Here is a 15,024-nt window from a genome sequence, read left to right on the forward strand (position 1 = left end):
GTAAAATGAGGGATTTGCCTAAATAATGTCCATGGTCCCCCGTCTCACTCCAAAACTATGATTCTATGATTTTCTAATTTGAGTAATAACAAACCTCAGAGCTTCTGTGTAGACTATCTAATAGACATCCCAGGTGGCTCCTTGTCTTAGTGCCCCAAAATCTTTCTTCTCATTAAAACACCCCTAATGGAATGAGAGAATGCTCACTGCTCAGAGCCTTTTGAAAGACAAGGACCCATCAAGCCCATTATCAGGATGCAGAATCCTCTTGGCTTTGCAGTCTTGGTAGTGACTTCATTGATAGCTGACATTCTGACTAGAGAGACATTTTCAGACCTTGGAAATTTGAGAGCCAAAAACACAAACTATTTTAGATGGTGCTCTGTTGATCAGGTTACTTTCTAAACCCAGGACCCCCAAACAAGGAGAGACATCACAGGATCTGCATCAAAACTGCAGACAACTAAGAGTTATTCATAGAGAGATTTAATTATTTAAATTGCATAAGGGGGCTAGGGCTAGTACATTTTAATCTCCACTACATCACAAACTGCTAGGGTGTTTTTGTTTTTGTTTTTTGAAAACCCACTAAGTTCTAACCCTTCTTCAGGTTTATGGCTGAAAAATGAGAAAATAAGCAAGAGAGCTTGTTCTGTTTGTCAGTGATCACCACTGTAAAACAGACCCTTTAAAGGAGCTATTAGAGGGGAATAATGAAAGAAGCCCCTACTCCCCAGGACAGGTGATCTGAACTGAGGGTGAGGAGGAAAAACAAATAAGAAGGCAACTGCTCCCACCTTGTAAGTGTTTAACCCCATGGAAACTAAACTCTTCTTTAATGCTCACTTCTCTAGGTCTGTGAAGAAGAAATCCCTTTGGATTGTGTCCTGACCTCTGATTCTTAAGATGCTAGTTTTCATCTTCACTTTAGTAAATACAATTGAAATAAATTCATCAAATGGGACCAAGCTGCAGATTAGGCATGGTTTCAACATTCTGAGAAAGCCTATAAACATTATGGCTTTCAAGAACAGGTTCTGTTCCCTGTAGAGTATGAGCCACAACAGGAGGTTGGGGGAAACGGGAAAAGGGGTTGCAGGCGCAAGCAGCTGCAACAATAGAACAGAAGGCAGGGGACGGCACACCAGAAGAAATCCATCTCTAGCCCCTGCAAGTTGGAGCTTATTTTACAGCAGCCTAACTGGGACGAAGCAAGGGAAGCTGAAGAAAAAAAAGTTTAAGAGAAACTGCATTACTAAGGGCTCTGAATAACCAAGATTTACTAATATATCATAACCAAGGATTTATTCCACAATATAAACTGCAACAGTTGATACAAGCTACCCCCCTCCCCAGGAGAAAAAAAAAAAAAGGAAAAAAAAAAAAGAAAAAGCCAAAATACAGCTGTGGCAATTACTTACAGAGCTGTCTCCCTTCTACATCGCTAGTCCATCAGTGACACTAGAGCCTAAAACGTCTGTATCCCAAACATCAACCCAATGCTAAAGCACCAACACACTTTTCAGAACGTTTTTAATTCCAGCCACTGAAACCAGACATAGAAGTTATTGCTCAGATAAATAAACCTAATCTATGGGGAGGAGGAGAATGGGGAGAGGTGGGAGTTGAAGAGCAGAGCAAAACAAAAACAAAAACCCCAAAGTGAAAAACCAAAAGTTCCCCCCAAATGGTAACAGAGTAAACAGGAGAGATTCCTCAAAAGAGGATTTACTGGAATTTCTGGTGCCATTCTGGGCACTGAAGCCAAGCTGGACTCTTAAGCCGGTAAATCCCAGACAGAGGTATGACTTTAATGCTGTCCATGAAAAGGTGCAAGCTTCACTGCCTTCTAAATTGGTGGAAACCCCTGCAAAAAACAGTCAGCATTTCAGACCTCAACAACCACAAACAGCTCTTAAGGGAAAAATACAAAAAGTGTCAAAAAAAATTTTTTTGTTAGTTTTTTCTTTTTTTCTTTTTTTTTTTTCAAACAGTTCTGGAAAAATGATCCCATGAAGAATAGAAATAGCACCGTTTACAGGCTGGCACTAATACCAGTCCTGCAGCTTTGCTGAGAAATTGCAGAAATCTTCTCGGAGTCCTGAATTACATAAGTGGGGGATTTGTTTTTGTATTGTTTTGTTTTTTTTACTTTCGGTTCGGTGCGTCCTTCACAGTACAGCGCACACAGATGTAGTCTTCCTTCTCTGCCATCTCTGGAGAAACACCAACACAGACCTGATGAAACCACTGATTGCAGCTGCCATCACACTGGACCCAGTCCACCTAGTTACAAAGAGCAGGGAGATGGGATTTTCAGAGGGGAAAATGAGTTTCAAAACTGGGCGGGCCAGCGGGCCATTTTCAGGAGATCTAGACTGTTTCTAACTAACCCGCCAATATCCCATTCTCTGGCACAACAGTTAAGCCAGATGTACTGTAGCTGGACCACTAGCCAGAACCACCAAGTCAAAGCCATTCTTCAAGTGGTGACTGCTTTGGGGTTAGACAGCACTTCCCTCTGGTGGGTAAGCATTAAAAAAGCAATACGACAGCATCCCTCCCACCTTCTGAGCACCTGGATGGTGAAAGCTGGAAGAGGAGGCAAGAAAAGGAAAAAAGGGAAGAGCGAGAGTTTCTTCGAGAAAAGGGAGGAGACCCAGTTAACGATGGTAAGAGCAGAGAAATCAGTAGGGGTAGGGAGGAGCCATCGACTTCGATCAGCTCAAAGCAGATAAGCAGAAGAGAGAGAGACCCAGCGAGGTCTAGCTTACAGGGTTTCTGAGTTAGGGGGTAGGTAGCACGTCCTCTATGGCCCAAACCTCACTGACCTCATCTCCTTCTGGCTGTAGGCAGCTCACAGCAGGGCAGATGGCATCTTCATCCTCAGAGTCCTCTTGTTCCGAATAAGATGTATCTGAGGGCAGGGACTGAGTTTCAGTGGGACGGGCCAGGTCGTAGCTCCGTTCTTTCTCTTGCTTGAGATTGTTCATGTCCTTGGAGTGGCTCAGTTTGATTTTCTTCTTTTTAGGGGTCCGCGTTTTTTTAATTCGTTCCCGTCGTTCGATAGATGAACCCTCTCTTTCCAATCGTCTCTTCAATTTTCTTTCAAGATTTCCAGTTCCATCTCGCTTCCCTCGGCAACAGTCATTCTGGAAAAATGTGAAGTCAAGGTAAGCTTTACACAATTTCACAACTAATCCTCTTTGATATTTGTACTAAAATAAAAGAAACTATTACAGCTAAAAAGAACATGTATATTAGAAATCCACAAGTAAAACCCAAACCTGTCTTAAAAATATTTTAACCTACACCCTAATACATCAGGGTAGTCTGAATTGACCAGAGATGCTTAAGAAATGACTAAATCAAAGGAAAAGATGTCAGACCAAGAAAGAGTTAGGTTAAAATTCCTGAATAATCAAAAGAATGCTGTTAAGAAAATGCCATCTTAAAAGTAGATCTGGGGGGGCAGCTGGGTAGCTCAGTGGATTGAGAGCCAGAACTAGAGATGGGAGGTCCTAAGTTCAAATCCGGCCTCAGACACTTCCCAGCTGTGTGACCTTGGGCAAGTCACTTGACCCCCCCATTGCCTACCCTTACCACTCTTCTGCCTTGGAGCCAATACACAGTATTGACTCTAAGACAGAAGGTAAGGGTTAAAAAAAAAAAAGTAGATCTGGTAATTATTTTGTCTAAATATGCACATTTATCCCTTCTTTAGACTACAGATGTTACAGCCAAAGTCTCATCTCTGTGTTTTCAATGATAGAAGGAATTCATGGATGAGAAAATACTCTACACCAAGTAATTCCCAAAGTGGGCGCTACCACCTGCTGGTGGGTGCTGCAGTGATCCAGGAGAGCAGTGATGGCCACACTTTTTTTGTATTACATTCTATTCTGAGTTCAATAAATAGTTTCATAATTTCCAAGGGGCGCTAAGTAATATTTTTTCTGGAAAGGGGGTGGTAGGCCAAAAAAATTTGGGAACCACTGCTCTACACCAAAGCAATCTGCAACCTGCCACCTTCTCTCTTCAACTTCTCATCTCAGATTTGCCTGAAGTCATGAGATTCAGTAGTTGAACCTCAAAAATCAAATCCCTTTGACAGAAAAAATATAATTTTGCATTTAACTGCAATCATAATAGATTTCATGTCTAAAGATCTGAGGGGGAAATATTCTTCTATAAATGAACCAACATGGTATATGCTTTTTATCTCCAATCTCCCCCAGGCTCCATCCTCTACCGATCTCTCAAGATCACCATACTGGTTGTCCATTCTAACAAGTATTCCTTTTTACTTGGAAGCTCTAGAGGGAATAGGGGCTAAAATTGACTACTGAGTACTGAGATCAGTTCATTAATAGGATAAAAACACTTTCTATATAACAACTGAAAGGAACATCTCTCTTCTAACAAAGCTGTAGAGTGTATAGAAAAGGCAACTTCATTTGAATCAGCCCTCCAGAAAAATAGTCTAGCCCAGGGGTTCTTAATCCAGGGTCCATGGAGAGAATCCTAGGGTGGGCCTGCAAACTTGGGAAGAAAAAAAACCCCCTCAATTTTAGCTAAACTCTAACCAAACTATAGTATTTCCTTTAATTGCTTAAAAACATTAGTCTGACTATGGGTCCTTGAGTAGTCACCAGATTGTGAAAAGAACCCCTAGTCTAGTCTTAATTACAGATTCAAGATGAACTAGGAAAATGAAAAACAAGTTCACATAACTACATTCAGCCACAAATGGGCTACATATCTTGTTCAAATTATACACATGAAGAGAGGGAGAGGGAAGGAGGGAAAGAGACAGACGGACAGAAAGACACACACACACAGTATTCAGGCCCAGCCAGTTAGAAGATGGGTTTCAAGCCACAAACTGAGTCAACTGTTAAGTCCTGAGCTGGCTCCAAACAACACTCCTGGCCTTCACCTTATAGCCCAACTCCCAATTCATGGAAGTCCTTCTCCTTGTAATCCAATAAGACAACTCTACTAGTTACAATAAGGGTGAATGATATACAGCCTAAACCCCCTGTCTTCAGTTCTGAACCTGATACCTGCCTTCTCACTGGTGAGTCCAACAGGTGAACCTCGGTCAGGATGCTGAGTCGGGCTTGGCTTGGTGAGTAAAGTCTGGTAGATTTCCTGAATCTCAGGCAGAGACACCTGAAGTAACTGGGCTTCTGTTAGCAACTCATCCACATCAGGATTGATACCTATAAAAGATCAGAGCAAATAAATCTCTTTATCTTATTCTTCATTTTTCCTCTAAAACTTCCTTCATAAAGGACAAAATGCTACAGCTTCACATTAGTCCTTTAATACAAGGAAGCTGATAGTCCCAAACCTGCAAAACTAGAACTAGTAAAGAAGCCAAGCTATTAATAGATACTAATCTGTTTGTGGAAGTGCCCCAGACATTTGGAAAATTAACCCATCATTTTGGAAAGTGGAGATCCAGTGTAGTTGTGATCACAAATTAACCATAACAACATTCCAAAAAGAATAAAAAGCTTTTTCCACCCAGAACTCCTTTGCATTTCTAAATGGACCAATAAACTTTTAGTTATGACTCTAAAATGAAACAGGTAATGGCTTTTTAATTAGATCACTGATTAATAGCAGTTGAAAAATTAAAAAGAATTTCTTGTAACTCCTCTATCCCAAACCCCAAAATGAACGGGAGTATACAAACCATGGAGGGGGATGCAACTTCGTCCAGTTGAAAAGGGAGAATGTAAGTAGGAGGTTCTGTTGTCCCAGTCATGGGGCAGAGAAAAGGACATTGCACCAATTGTCTGTGAAACCTAATAGGAGGAAAACATTTTGTAACAAGACTTTCCTAGCATAGAAATAATTTCTTATAGGCCCAGTGATGGAGCTGGATCAGGTTGTCAAATTGACAAAAGGAGCTGCAATGGCTTGATTGCCCCCAAACTGACTGGCACTTATCAGGATCATCATCTGCCTCTTTGAATCTAAGTAAATAGGCTAATTACTAAAGGGATTAAGGCTTTAATCTTCCAGGCTTTACTGAAACCAGTTTTACAGGAGGACTACCTTGACAACAGTTATACTGTCAAAACAAAGGATCATTTTTCTTTAGGGGGCAGATTCAAATTAATGAACTCTTACTGTGTATAAACTAACACGGTCGATTAAAAATGCTAATTTGCCACGGTAATAGTTAAGATTTACTGAGGGACATAATGAACATAAGCTTTAATAAAAGATTTTAGAAACTATTTTAGAACACTGATCCTGAAGGAATCATAGCCAAGGACGTGGAATAAAAATAAATAACTTCGAGGTCCCACAGATACAATCTTTTTTACTTGTAAAAATATAAACTCTTGGTCTATTCCCAAGGAATTAAAGAGAAATCCAGGGAATAGAGTGGTCAAGGGAAATAGTCAGGGAAAGGACACAAATTCATCTTTGTTCAAATGACTGGAGAAAACTTTAAAGTTTTAACTGGCAAAAGAGAGACTAGAAAAGTAGTCCAACTTCAGTTTCCTTTTAAATCTACTATTTTTTACTAGGAATATAATGTATTTATATGTATGTATAGGAATGAAATAGGAAAGAAAACACCTTCCTATCCCAAGTGATTTAGTGTAGTGCTTTAATCAAAATGCCACCAGACAGCATCAAATGTTATGCTGAATTCACCTTTGTTCTCAGATAAATGGATGAGACAAATAGCACCAATATGTATTTTTGTCTTTAAGGAATGGTTCCCTAGGAGGAGAAAAAGGGAGGGATAGGAAAGAAATTCTGGAAAAGTATAAAAATCTATTTGAAAAAAAAGAACAGAATATAGCAGAAGCTTCTTTCCATTCTACTTGAAGAAGCTATAAAGTCTAAGAAATTACTTTAAAATGAGAAATACTGTATAAACAGTAAAGGTATATAGACAAATGGATTTCTATACAAACTAATTTACTATTCACTAGTGGAAAACTTGAGACTGCTCTAAGTAAACAGAGAAGAGTCATCAGTCTATGGAAGACTGCATTATAGAAAGAGATGAATCCACAACAACATGGATGAGCAAATGCTTCAAAACAGAGACAAAATAAAGTTCTAAGAAAACAGTTCTCTGAGAAGACAGCAGTGGCACACACAACATACAAGTGATACCGAAGATGATGCTCCATTAGTTGGAGGAGCACCTCAGCAACATGTATATAAATCATAAGGGCTTGCCAGATTCTGAAAACCCAAGTTTGAGCCTACCTTATTTGTCTCTGGCACCTGGCCTGCTGAGGCCTGCCATCTGCTGTACAACAGTCCTGACCCAACTCGGTCTAGTACCAATTTTAGGCTCCCTGAAGAAAGCATCTGCTGTGCTCTATGCTGCCAGTTCACGGTTCTTTCAATCATATATCGAAGAGCATCTCCTTCAGGAAGGCGAACACGGATACGCTGAAGGGAGGCCAAAAGGGGCAGAATTTTCTCTAATGGAGGCTTCTCAGATCTCCGACAATAGGGACAGAGCCAGACGCGGGGACCTTGCAAAATACTGGGCACAGCCACACAGCCCGTGTGGAAGGCATCTCGGCAGAGTTCACACTGAATCATAGGTGCAGCTGGGGCTTTCTGACATAAACAGATTTTGATCTCCAAGTCTTGGTTGGGTGACAGAAGTTTCCCTTCATTAGCTGCTCTCAGGGACTGCAAGGCCTCCATTTCCTTAAGCCGGGCTTCACCAAGTGTTGCCATCTGCAAGGAGATTACAACTTAAGTTTTAATGTCATTGCAGGGAGATTCCTGATCCCCAAACCCCTACCTGCAAAGGTCTGATGATCCTGGGAGATTTCTATTTTGTTACTTCTCACAAAATTTATTTCCTCTGACTTCTTCCCCTTCTAAAAATCTCCAAATCCTCCAACATAACTTTTTTCAAAAGTATATTTCTTCGTAGTCTTTACCATAAACCCACAAATACTAAGTTAATGTAAAATGCTAGTATTTATAACTCTTAAATCGTTATAAAGGTTTCATCTGTCCTATGCATCTGTTTTAGATAGTGAGCTTTTAGGAACTCTTATGTCACTTGTTCTACATGTCCTTATAATTTGTAGTTAATGAAATGACTCTCTTCAAACATTAAGTTAAATTAATTTTAACCAATTCTTTTTCCCATCCCTCACTATCCAAAAGCAATAAAAATAAAGGAAGGTTGAAATTTGTTTTCCTTGCTCAGTACAAATTAGCTTAGTGGTACATTTTTTTTTTTGGGCCAACTTCAATCACAATATTTCAATCCTCCCTTTATGATGTTCACACTTAAAAGAACTCCCAAATTATAGGAAAATCCCAACTACTAAGTAAATCCATTCCACTGATTAAAAAAATAAAACACTAAAACTTTATGTTGCTAGCTAGTTATCTCTCTGAGCCCTTATTGCCCATTATGAGCTATGATTTAAAAAACAGGTTTTCCTCTCTGCTTAAAGATGACAACTATGGTACTTTTGAAAGAAAAAAATGTTTTAATTTTTTTTAACTCTTCTTGTCCTAGAAAATCTGACCCCAAAATAAAGATATAATAGCCTCTGGGGTCTATCTTCTTCAGGATTATCCAGTACGCAATTTACATACAGTATCCCTTCACAATGTAAATCAGCACAATGCACAAGATTCCAACGCCTACAGCCACTCCTGAAACTAAGACAAACTATACACTAGGTGATTAAATGAATTACCAGGTTAATGAATCAGATTTCAGTTCATTTATGGAATAGAAAGGGTAAGTGTACAATGTGTCTCTAAAGAAGTGATAGAATGGAAATTTGAAGTTAGCATTTAATATATCATTAGAATCACAAAGTTGCCAACGTAAGTGACTCAAATCCAAACCATGTTTTGCAATGACAACATAATTTGGAGCGCATATCCATAACACATTTTCCAAAGTACCTTACAAACACTCTCTTCCTCCTACCAACAGCCCTATAGGAGATAAAATCCTTTCATGGAAAAGTAGAGAACTATGGTGTGGTAAGTCACCTTAAGATGTAAGTCAAGATAAAAAAATCAAGCCATTCCCCAATTGATAAATGGGCAAGAGACATGAATAGGCATTTTTCAGATAAAGAAATCAAAAGTATCAATAAGCACATGAGAAAGTGTTCTAAATATCTAATAATTAGAGAAATGCAAATCAAAACTCTGAGGTATCACCTCACACCTAGCAGATTGGCTAAAATGAAAGAAGGGGAGAGTAATGAATGCTGGAGGGGATGTGGCAAAATTGGGACATTAATGCATTGCTGGTGGAGTTGTGAATTGATCCAACCATTCTAGCTGGCAATCTGGAACTATGCTCAAAGGGCTATAAAACACTGCCTACCCTTTGATCCAGCCATACCATTGTTGGGTTTGTATCCCAAAGAGATCATAGATAAAGACTTGTATGAAAATATTTATAGCCGCACTTTTTGTGGTGGCAAAAAACTGGAAAATGAGGTTATGTACTTCAATTGGGGAATGGCTGAACAAATTGTGGTATATGCTGGTGATGGAATACTATTGTGCTCAAAGGAATAATAAACTGGAAGAATTCCATGTGAACTGGAAAGACCTCCAGGAATTAATGCAGAGCAAAAGGAGCAGAGCCAGAAGAACATTGTACACAGACACCGATACACTGTGGTAAAATAGAATGTAATGGACTTCTGTACTAGCAGCAATGCAATGACCCAGGACAATTCTGAGGGATTTATGGAAAAGAACGCTACCCACATTCAGAGGAAGAACTACAGAAGTGGAAACAGAAGAAAAACAACTGCTTGAACACATGGTTTGAGGTGGACATGATTGGGGATGTAGACTCAAAACTACCACACCAATGCAACTATCAACAATTTGGAAACAGGTCTTGATCAATAACACATGTTAAAACCAGTGGAAATGTATATCAGTCATGGGGGAGGGGTTGAAGGAGAAAGTAAGAGCATGAATTATGTAACCATGTTAAAACTTTTCTAAAAAATAAATATTAATGTTAAAAAAAATCCTAAAAAAAAAGATATCAATCATGATGTTTGGTCAGTTTGGAGCAATACTTTGTTATGCGGAAAGGTCACTATTGCCTGGGAAGATTCAGAAATGATTGTGATATAAAATAAGACAGTGCTTTAACAATACTAAAAAAATAATAACAAATGGATAAACTAGGTTAAGAAGAAATACATACTGCTGAAGCTGTCTCTTTACTTTCAGTCAAAGCTCTTTCAAGGTCACTCAGACTCTCCAGTCTTGTGCTCCTCTTCTTTCCACTTGGAATAGGTTCCTTTAACTTTCTCTGCTTTCTCTTCAGCCCCATTGTACCCACATCACATCGGGGACAAAGAACCTAATATAAGCAACAAAAAGTTTCAACATTCAACTATCATTCAAGGAGACACAGAATGAAGCACAGAGTTAAAGGCCTAAGTCTGGACTAGAGTTCTTATTGAAGGGTCTATGATCCACCAAGACATCTGTGAATAGATTTCGGGGAGGGGCAGTAATCTTGGATGGGGGGAAAAAATTGTCTTCACTTGTACCTCTAACTAAAAGTTAGCATTTATTTCAATGATTTGCAAAAACTTTATGACGCAAAAAAGTCCATAATATGTTTTACCCAAGTGGCCTCATGATGAGGCCACCACCCTCCTCCTATCCCCAAAAAAATTGTTAAATGAGAGACAAGAAGCCCACAGGCTTTCTGGTCAGATAATGTCTAAAAAGTATAATACCTAAAGTTTCTTAGAGGAGGGGGTCTAGGGCCAGTGACCTGATTTAATGAACTTCAAAAAATATTTTGATTAACTCATTAATTAGTTAAGGATAGTTGGTTACTTGGAAAAAGAAGCCTGCAATGGATCTGAATGAGGTAATAGCTTAGAAATGAGAAATTAAAATTTAATAATTATCAAAATTATAAAACTAAATGTTTCCTCTGCCTCCCCTGACAAAACACCCAAAACCAAACATTTTTATTAATAAGAATAACAATGAGCATGACAGTAGAAAGTCACAAAGTCAAAAAAACTTGACTGCAAGTCTCACCTGCAAACACATGCAAACCTGGGCAAGTTTTAAAAAAAAAAAAAAAAAAAAAAACTCAGTAGCCATGGCAACTAACTCTCTATTAAGATTGCAGCAGCTGGAAAATAGTTTCCAGTTCAAAAAGGCAGATGAAATCTACTGACCAGGAATTCTCTATACAAATGAAATCAGTTTTGGACGAAAATCAATTGCAAGGAAAATAAAGAATCTATAATATATATATATAGCAATCTGGAAAAACTAAAGCATAGGCATTTTCTGATTTTCTGGAGAAGGTAGCACAAGTACTACTATTACTACTAGAACAATGTCAAGCTGAAGATCTAATGACTACAGGTCAATTAGATTTAAAGGAAGAATAAAGTACTATCTTAGTGAAAAAACGGTTATCCCAGACTTGCTTATTATTAGCAAGTTCATGTAAAATGATAATTTGGGAAGTTTAGTGTAAATTCAACATCCCTACTAGAAAAAAAGCACCTCAGGATACAGGTCAGTAATGTTAACTTTATCTTTGAATGGTAATACTTTATTGAACCAGGAGAGACACAGGGTTGGCTAGTTTCAAGTATCTTACCTCCAAGAGTGAGTATGGAGAATTTTCCATCAAAAAGGTATTGGCTGCACATTCTTTCCAAGCCTGAACCTCAGCAACTAAGGACTCTAGTCTTGGCAAAGAATTCAGATGTACAGGGATGGATCGGCCACGTGAAACAAGCTCCATTAGTGTTTCTAACACTGGCACTCTTCCTCCAGCCTAATATAATCAAGAAAATAACTGACATTAAAACACAAGAGTTTTACTCAAGAATTTGATTTCTCAATTTATTCTTCTGACTGGGAAAAAACATGACACTTCAACAGTGAAATAAAAGGGACAAAGAAACTGAAGGCAAAGAGACTGAATTGTAATAACTTGTCTTTGAGAGATGGAATATGGCTTGTGTTTTATTTATTCAATTCCAACTCCCCCCCATCTATTTAGTAATTCTCTTCTCATTGTTGTTGCTACTGAGTAATTTCAATCTGTTCATGACTTATCCCTCCCATCCTCCAATTTGAGGTCATCATGTTTGTGGTTCAGTTGTTTCAGGCATATTCAACTTTGTGTCTCTATTGGAGCTTTTCTTGGCAAAGGCAACAGAGTGATCTGTCATTTCCTTCTCTAGGTCATCTGACAGATGAGGAAACTGAGGCAAACAGGGTTGAGTGACCTATCCAGGTCAGAGAAGCTGGTAAGAGACTAAAACCAAATTTGAATTTGGGTCTGTCTCCCTGACTCCACAGCCAGCACATTATCCACTATGCTGCCTTGCTGCCTCAGATCTCTTCTTATGCTAACGTGAATAATTTAAAGAGATATAACAAGAGATTTTTAATTTCTAAAAAGTGAAGCATTTGGTCTAATCTTTCTAGTGCAACAAATAACCTACACTGAAAATAAAAATAAAAACAATTTTTATTGCTACATCTTTGAGTCACATCCCTGAAAATAATGATTTAAGAGCAGTTTCCATCACCTGGGACATAATATCAGACAATGTTTTTGCCTTAATCACCCTTGGAGAAATTGTTAGCTCATACTTGTCCCATCCAGCAAGAGTCCACAGGATAAGACAATTTGCATATGCTTCACAGATCTTTAGCATACTTTCTGAAAAGAAGCATTTTGCCATTAAATCTTAATAACTAGAAAGGTAATCTTGGCAAAAGAATTTATACATATGCATATATATATAAATATACATATTTATACAGATCAGTCTAAACACACTGCACATGTTTTCAGACTTTCAGCGTACTGATCAGTTGTGCCGGCTATGTCTTCAAAATAGATTATTAGTTAAACAGAATGTTTTTTTGGAAAGGGAAGGGGAGATAAACTGAATTTAATTATGATGGTATAAAAACAGGGGACAGCAACAAAAACATTTTTTCTAAAGAAGCTCTATGAAATAAATGTAATCATCACGCTCCTATCACTTGGCATTGTATCCTCTCCATAATAACAAATTCAACTCAATTGAACACATTATAGCTTCTTGTTTGTGTCATTCAAAAGCCTTCCATGAATGAAACCAATGACCTTAGGATAAGACTGTGTTGCTTCCCTTTATAATCAGTCATTTACAGGGTCCCCAGTGATGAAAAATGTATTTTGCAATCAACAGAATATTTTGGGTGACATCACAGAGAATTTGGACTGACGGCTAAAGGAACAGGGGAAAAGAGCATGTTGTACATCGTGGGTAATGTTTAGAGAGGGCTATCCTCACAACAATCATAAATAATCCTGAACAACTTCACACTTTTGCTTTTGATTAACATGATGTTATTAAGTAACTTCATTTTCACTTTCAAGTTGATAACCAGGAACATTCAGGCTAGGAACAGTACAGGCAAGTTTATAGCCACAAAAAGGAGGAAAGTATTCATGAATCCACTACAGAAAATGCTAGAGTAACTTCTCAACTGTGAGATAAGGGGGAGAAATGGAAAAATAGCTAAGCTTGTGGGCCTCTTGAGCTGTGTGCTACCGTGCTCCCCAGTATCTAACAGTGATGTCCAATCTCACTGTACCTGAGAGACTCCCCTTATCAATCATCAGACTATGAGTTCTGAAAACAAATTGGAGAACAGTTTAACCACAAAGCTGAAAGTGAGATGATTAGAGCTGGCAGATTGCCTTTTCCCTTTTTGACCTTGGGGCCAAACTAACACTTCCCATCCCATTCAGTGTAACTTCTCCTCTTCCCAGAATTTGATGGATTGTTTATGGTTACTGCGTTAGAAAAGTACAAATTATTATAATTTGTTATATCATAAGAAACTTTATGCAGAAAAGTTTATTTTTAATAATTTCCAGCAAAAGAGTTATCTTTTGAAGGACCTGGGAACTAAATCTCTGCCCCATTTTCCATTTGTGGTTTTCACTTTTGCACCATTTTCTAGACTTACAACACACAAAAATTAAGGATTGTTATTCCCATTTTAATATCATAAAATGGACTACTTTTGAAAATACTATCAATTCCCACTTTAAAAATTATGAAACTAAGTTAGAGAAACACTAAATGACTTGTTCATGATCAACCAGCCACTAATTTATTAAATGTTGAACATGGGGTAGGTAGTGAACTCTGTCTTTGAATTTCATTTCAATCTCAGAATTCTTACAAGAGCCGCCCAAGTGTAGCTTGTTTGACAGAAGTCTTGGCCAAGAACCCACCTCTAACAATTGCCTTCTAAGGCTTAATCCCTTCAAACAAGAATATATATATACCTAACTCAGAGATTATTTAGAGAATAGCTCCTTGATGAACTCTAAGGTCCATTTCAACTCTATTATCCTAGGGCTTCCATGTAGTATTTAGCCGGCTATGATGCCTTAAGCATCTACAAACCATGCAAGGACGTGAACTGAAAAATACAGCTAACTTCTCATTCAGGTAGCAGAGACAAAAAGCTTAAATTTGTGGCTACCCTTGCTCCAAGAGTATTCTAAGAAGGTAATTAGGAAGAGTCAGCTATAATCCAGCTATTACATTTTTCCTCCACAGTCCCAAGTTAAATGGATAAAATTTTGCCCTATGAACTATAATCAATGCTTCATCCAGATGTAAAGTAAGCATAAAACATGACAGTATATGAAAGGGAGACAAAGACTTACCTATAAAATTCAACTTCTAGACAACCAGTCCTATCAAATCTTTACCCAAGATAAAGTTCATAGCACAACAAAAAAGAAAAATTTTTAAGTGCTAGTGTGGGAGAAAACATCAAGAAGGCCCAAGGGGGTTTCATTAAGTACCACTGCAATTCCTATCACTCCAAATTAAATCAATATATGCTTCAAACTGGTTCCATTTACAGAACATGAAATTATATTTATATTATTTTTATTGACTATAGAATTATAATATCCTAGAATGTTAAAAGTGGAAAGAATCTCAG

General features: G+C 38.1%; 1 protein-coding gene across 3 annotated transcripts in view; it reads right to left on the minus strand.

Moving 5' to 3' along the window:
• Positions 1-470: 470 nt before the first annotated feature.
• Positions 471-15,024, minus strand: part of KDM5B (lysine demethylase 5B) — a 71,858-nt gene continuing 57,304 nt past the window's right edge. For all 3 annotated transcript variants that reach the window (XM_044676354.1, XM_044676353.1, XM_044676356.1), the window contains 7 exons: positions 11,648-11,827; positions 10,214-10,372; positions 7,249-7,734; positions 5,705-5,816; positions 5,071-5,225; positions 2,832-3,152; positions 471-2,286 (listed from right to left, as the gene is read on the minus strand). In XM_044676354.1, the coding sequence (XP_044532289.1) occupies positions 2,149-2,286; positions 2,832-3,152; positions 5,071-5,225; positions 5,705-5,816; positions 7,249-7,734; positions 10,214-10,372; positions 11,648-11,827 (1,551 nt within the window). In that variant the 3' untranslated portion in view covers positions 471-2,148. The remainder of the gene's footprint in view (positions 2,287-2,831; positions 3,153-5,070; positions 5,226-5,704; positions 5,817-7,248; positions 7,735-10,213; positions 10,373-11,647; positions 11,828-15,024) is intronic.

Source organism: Gracilinanus agilis, chromosome 4 (genome assembly GCF_016433145.1).
Source record: "Gracilinanus agilis isolate LMUSP501 chromosome 4, AgileGrace, whole genome shotgun sequence".
Lineage (NCBI taxonomy): Eukaryota > Metazoa > Chordata > Mammalia > Didelphimorphia > Didelphidae > Gracilinanus > Gracilinanus agilis.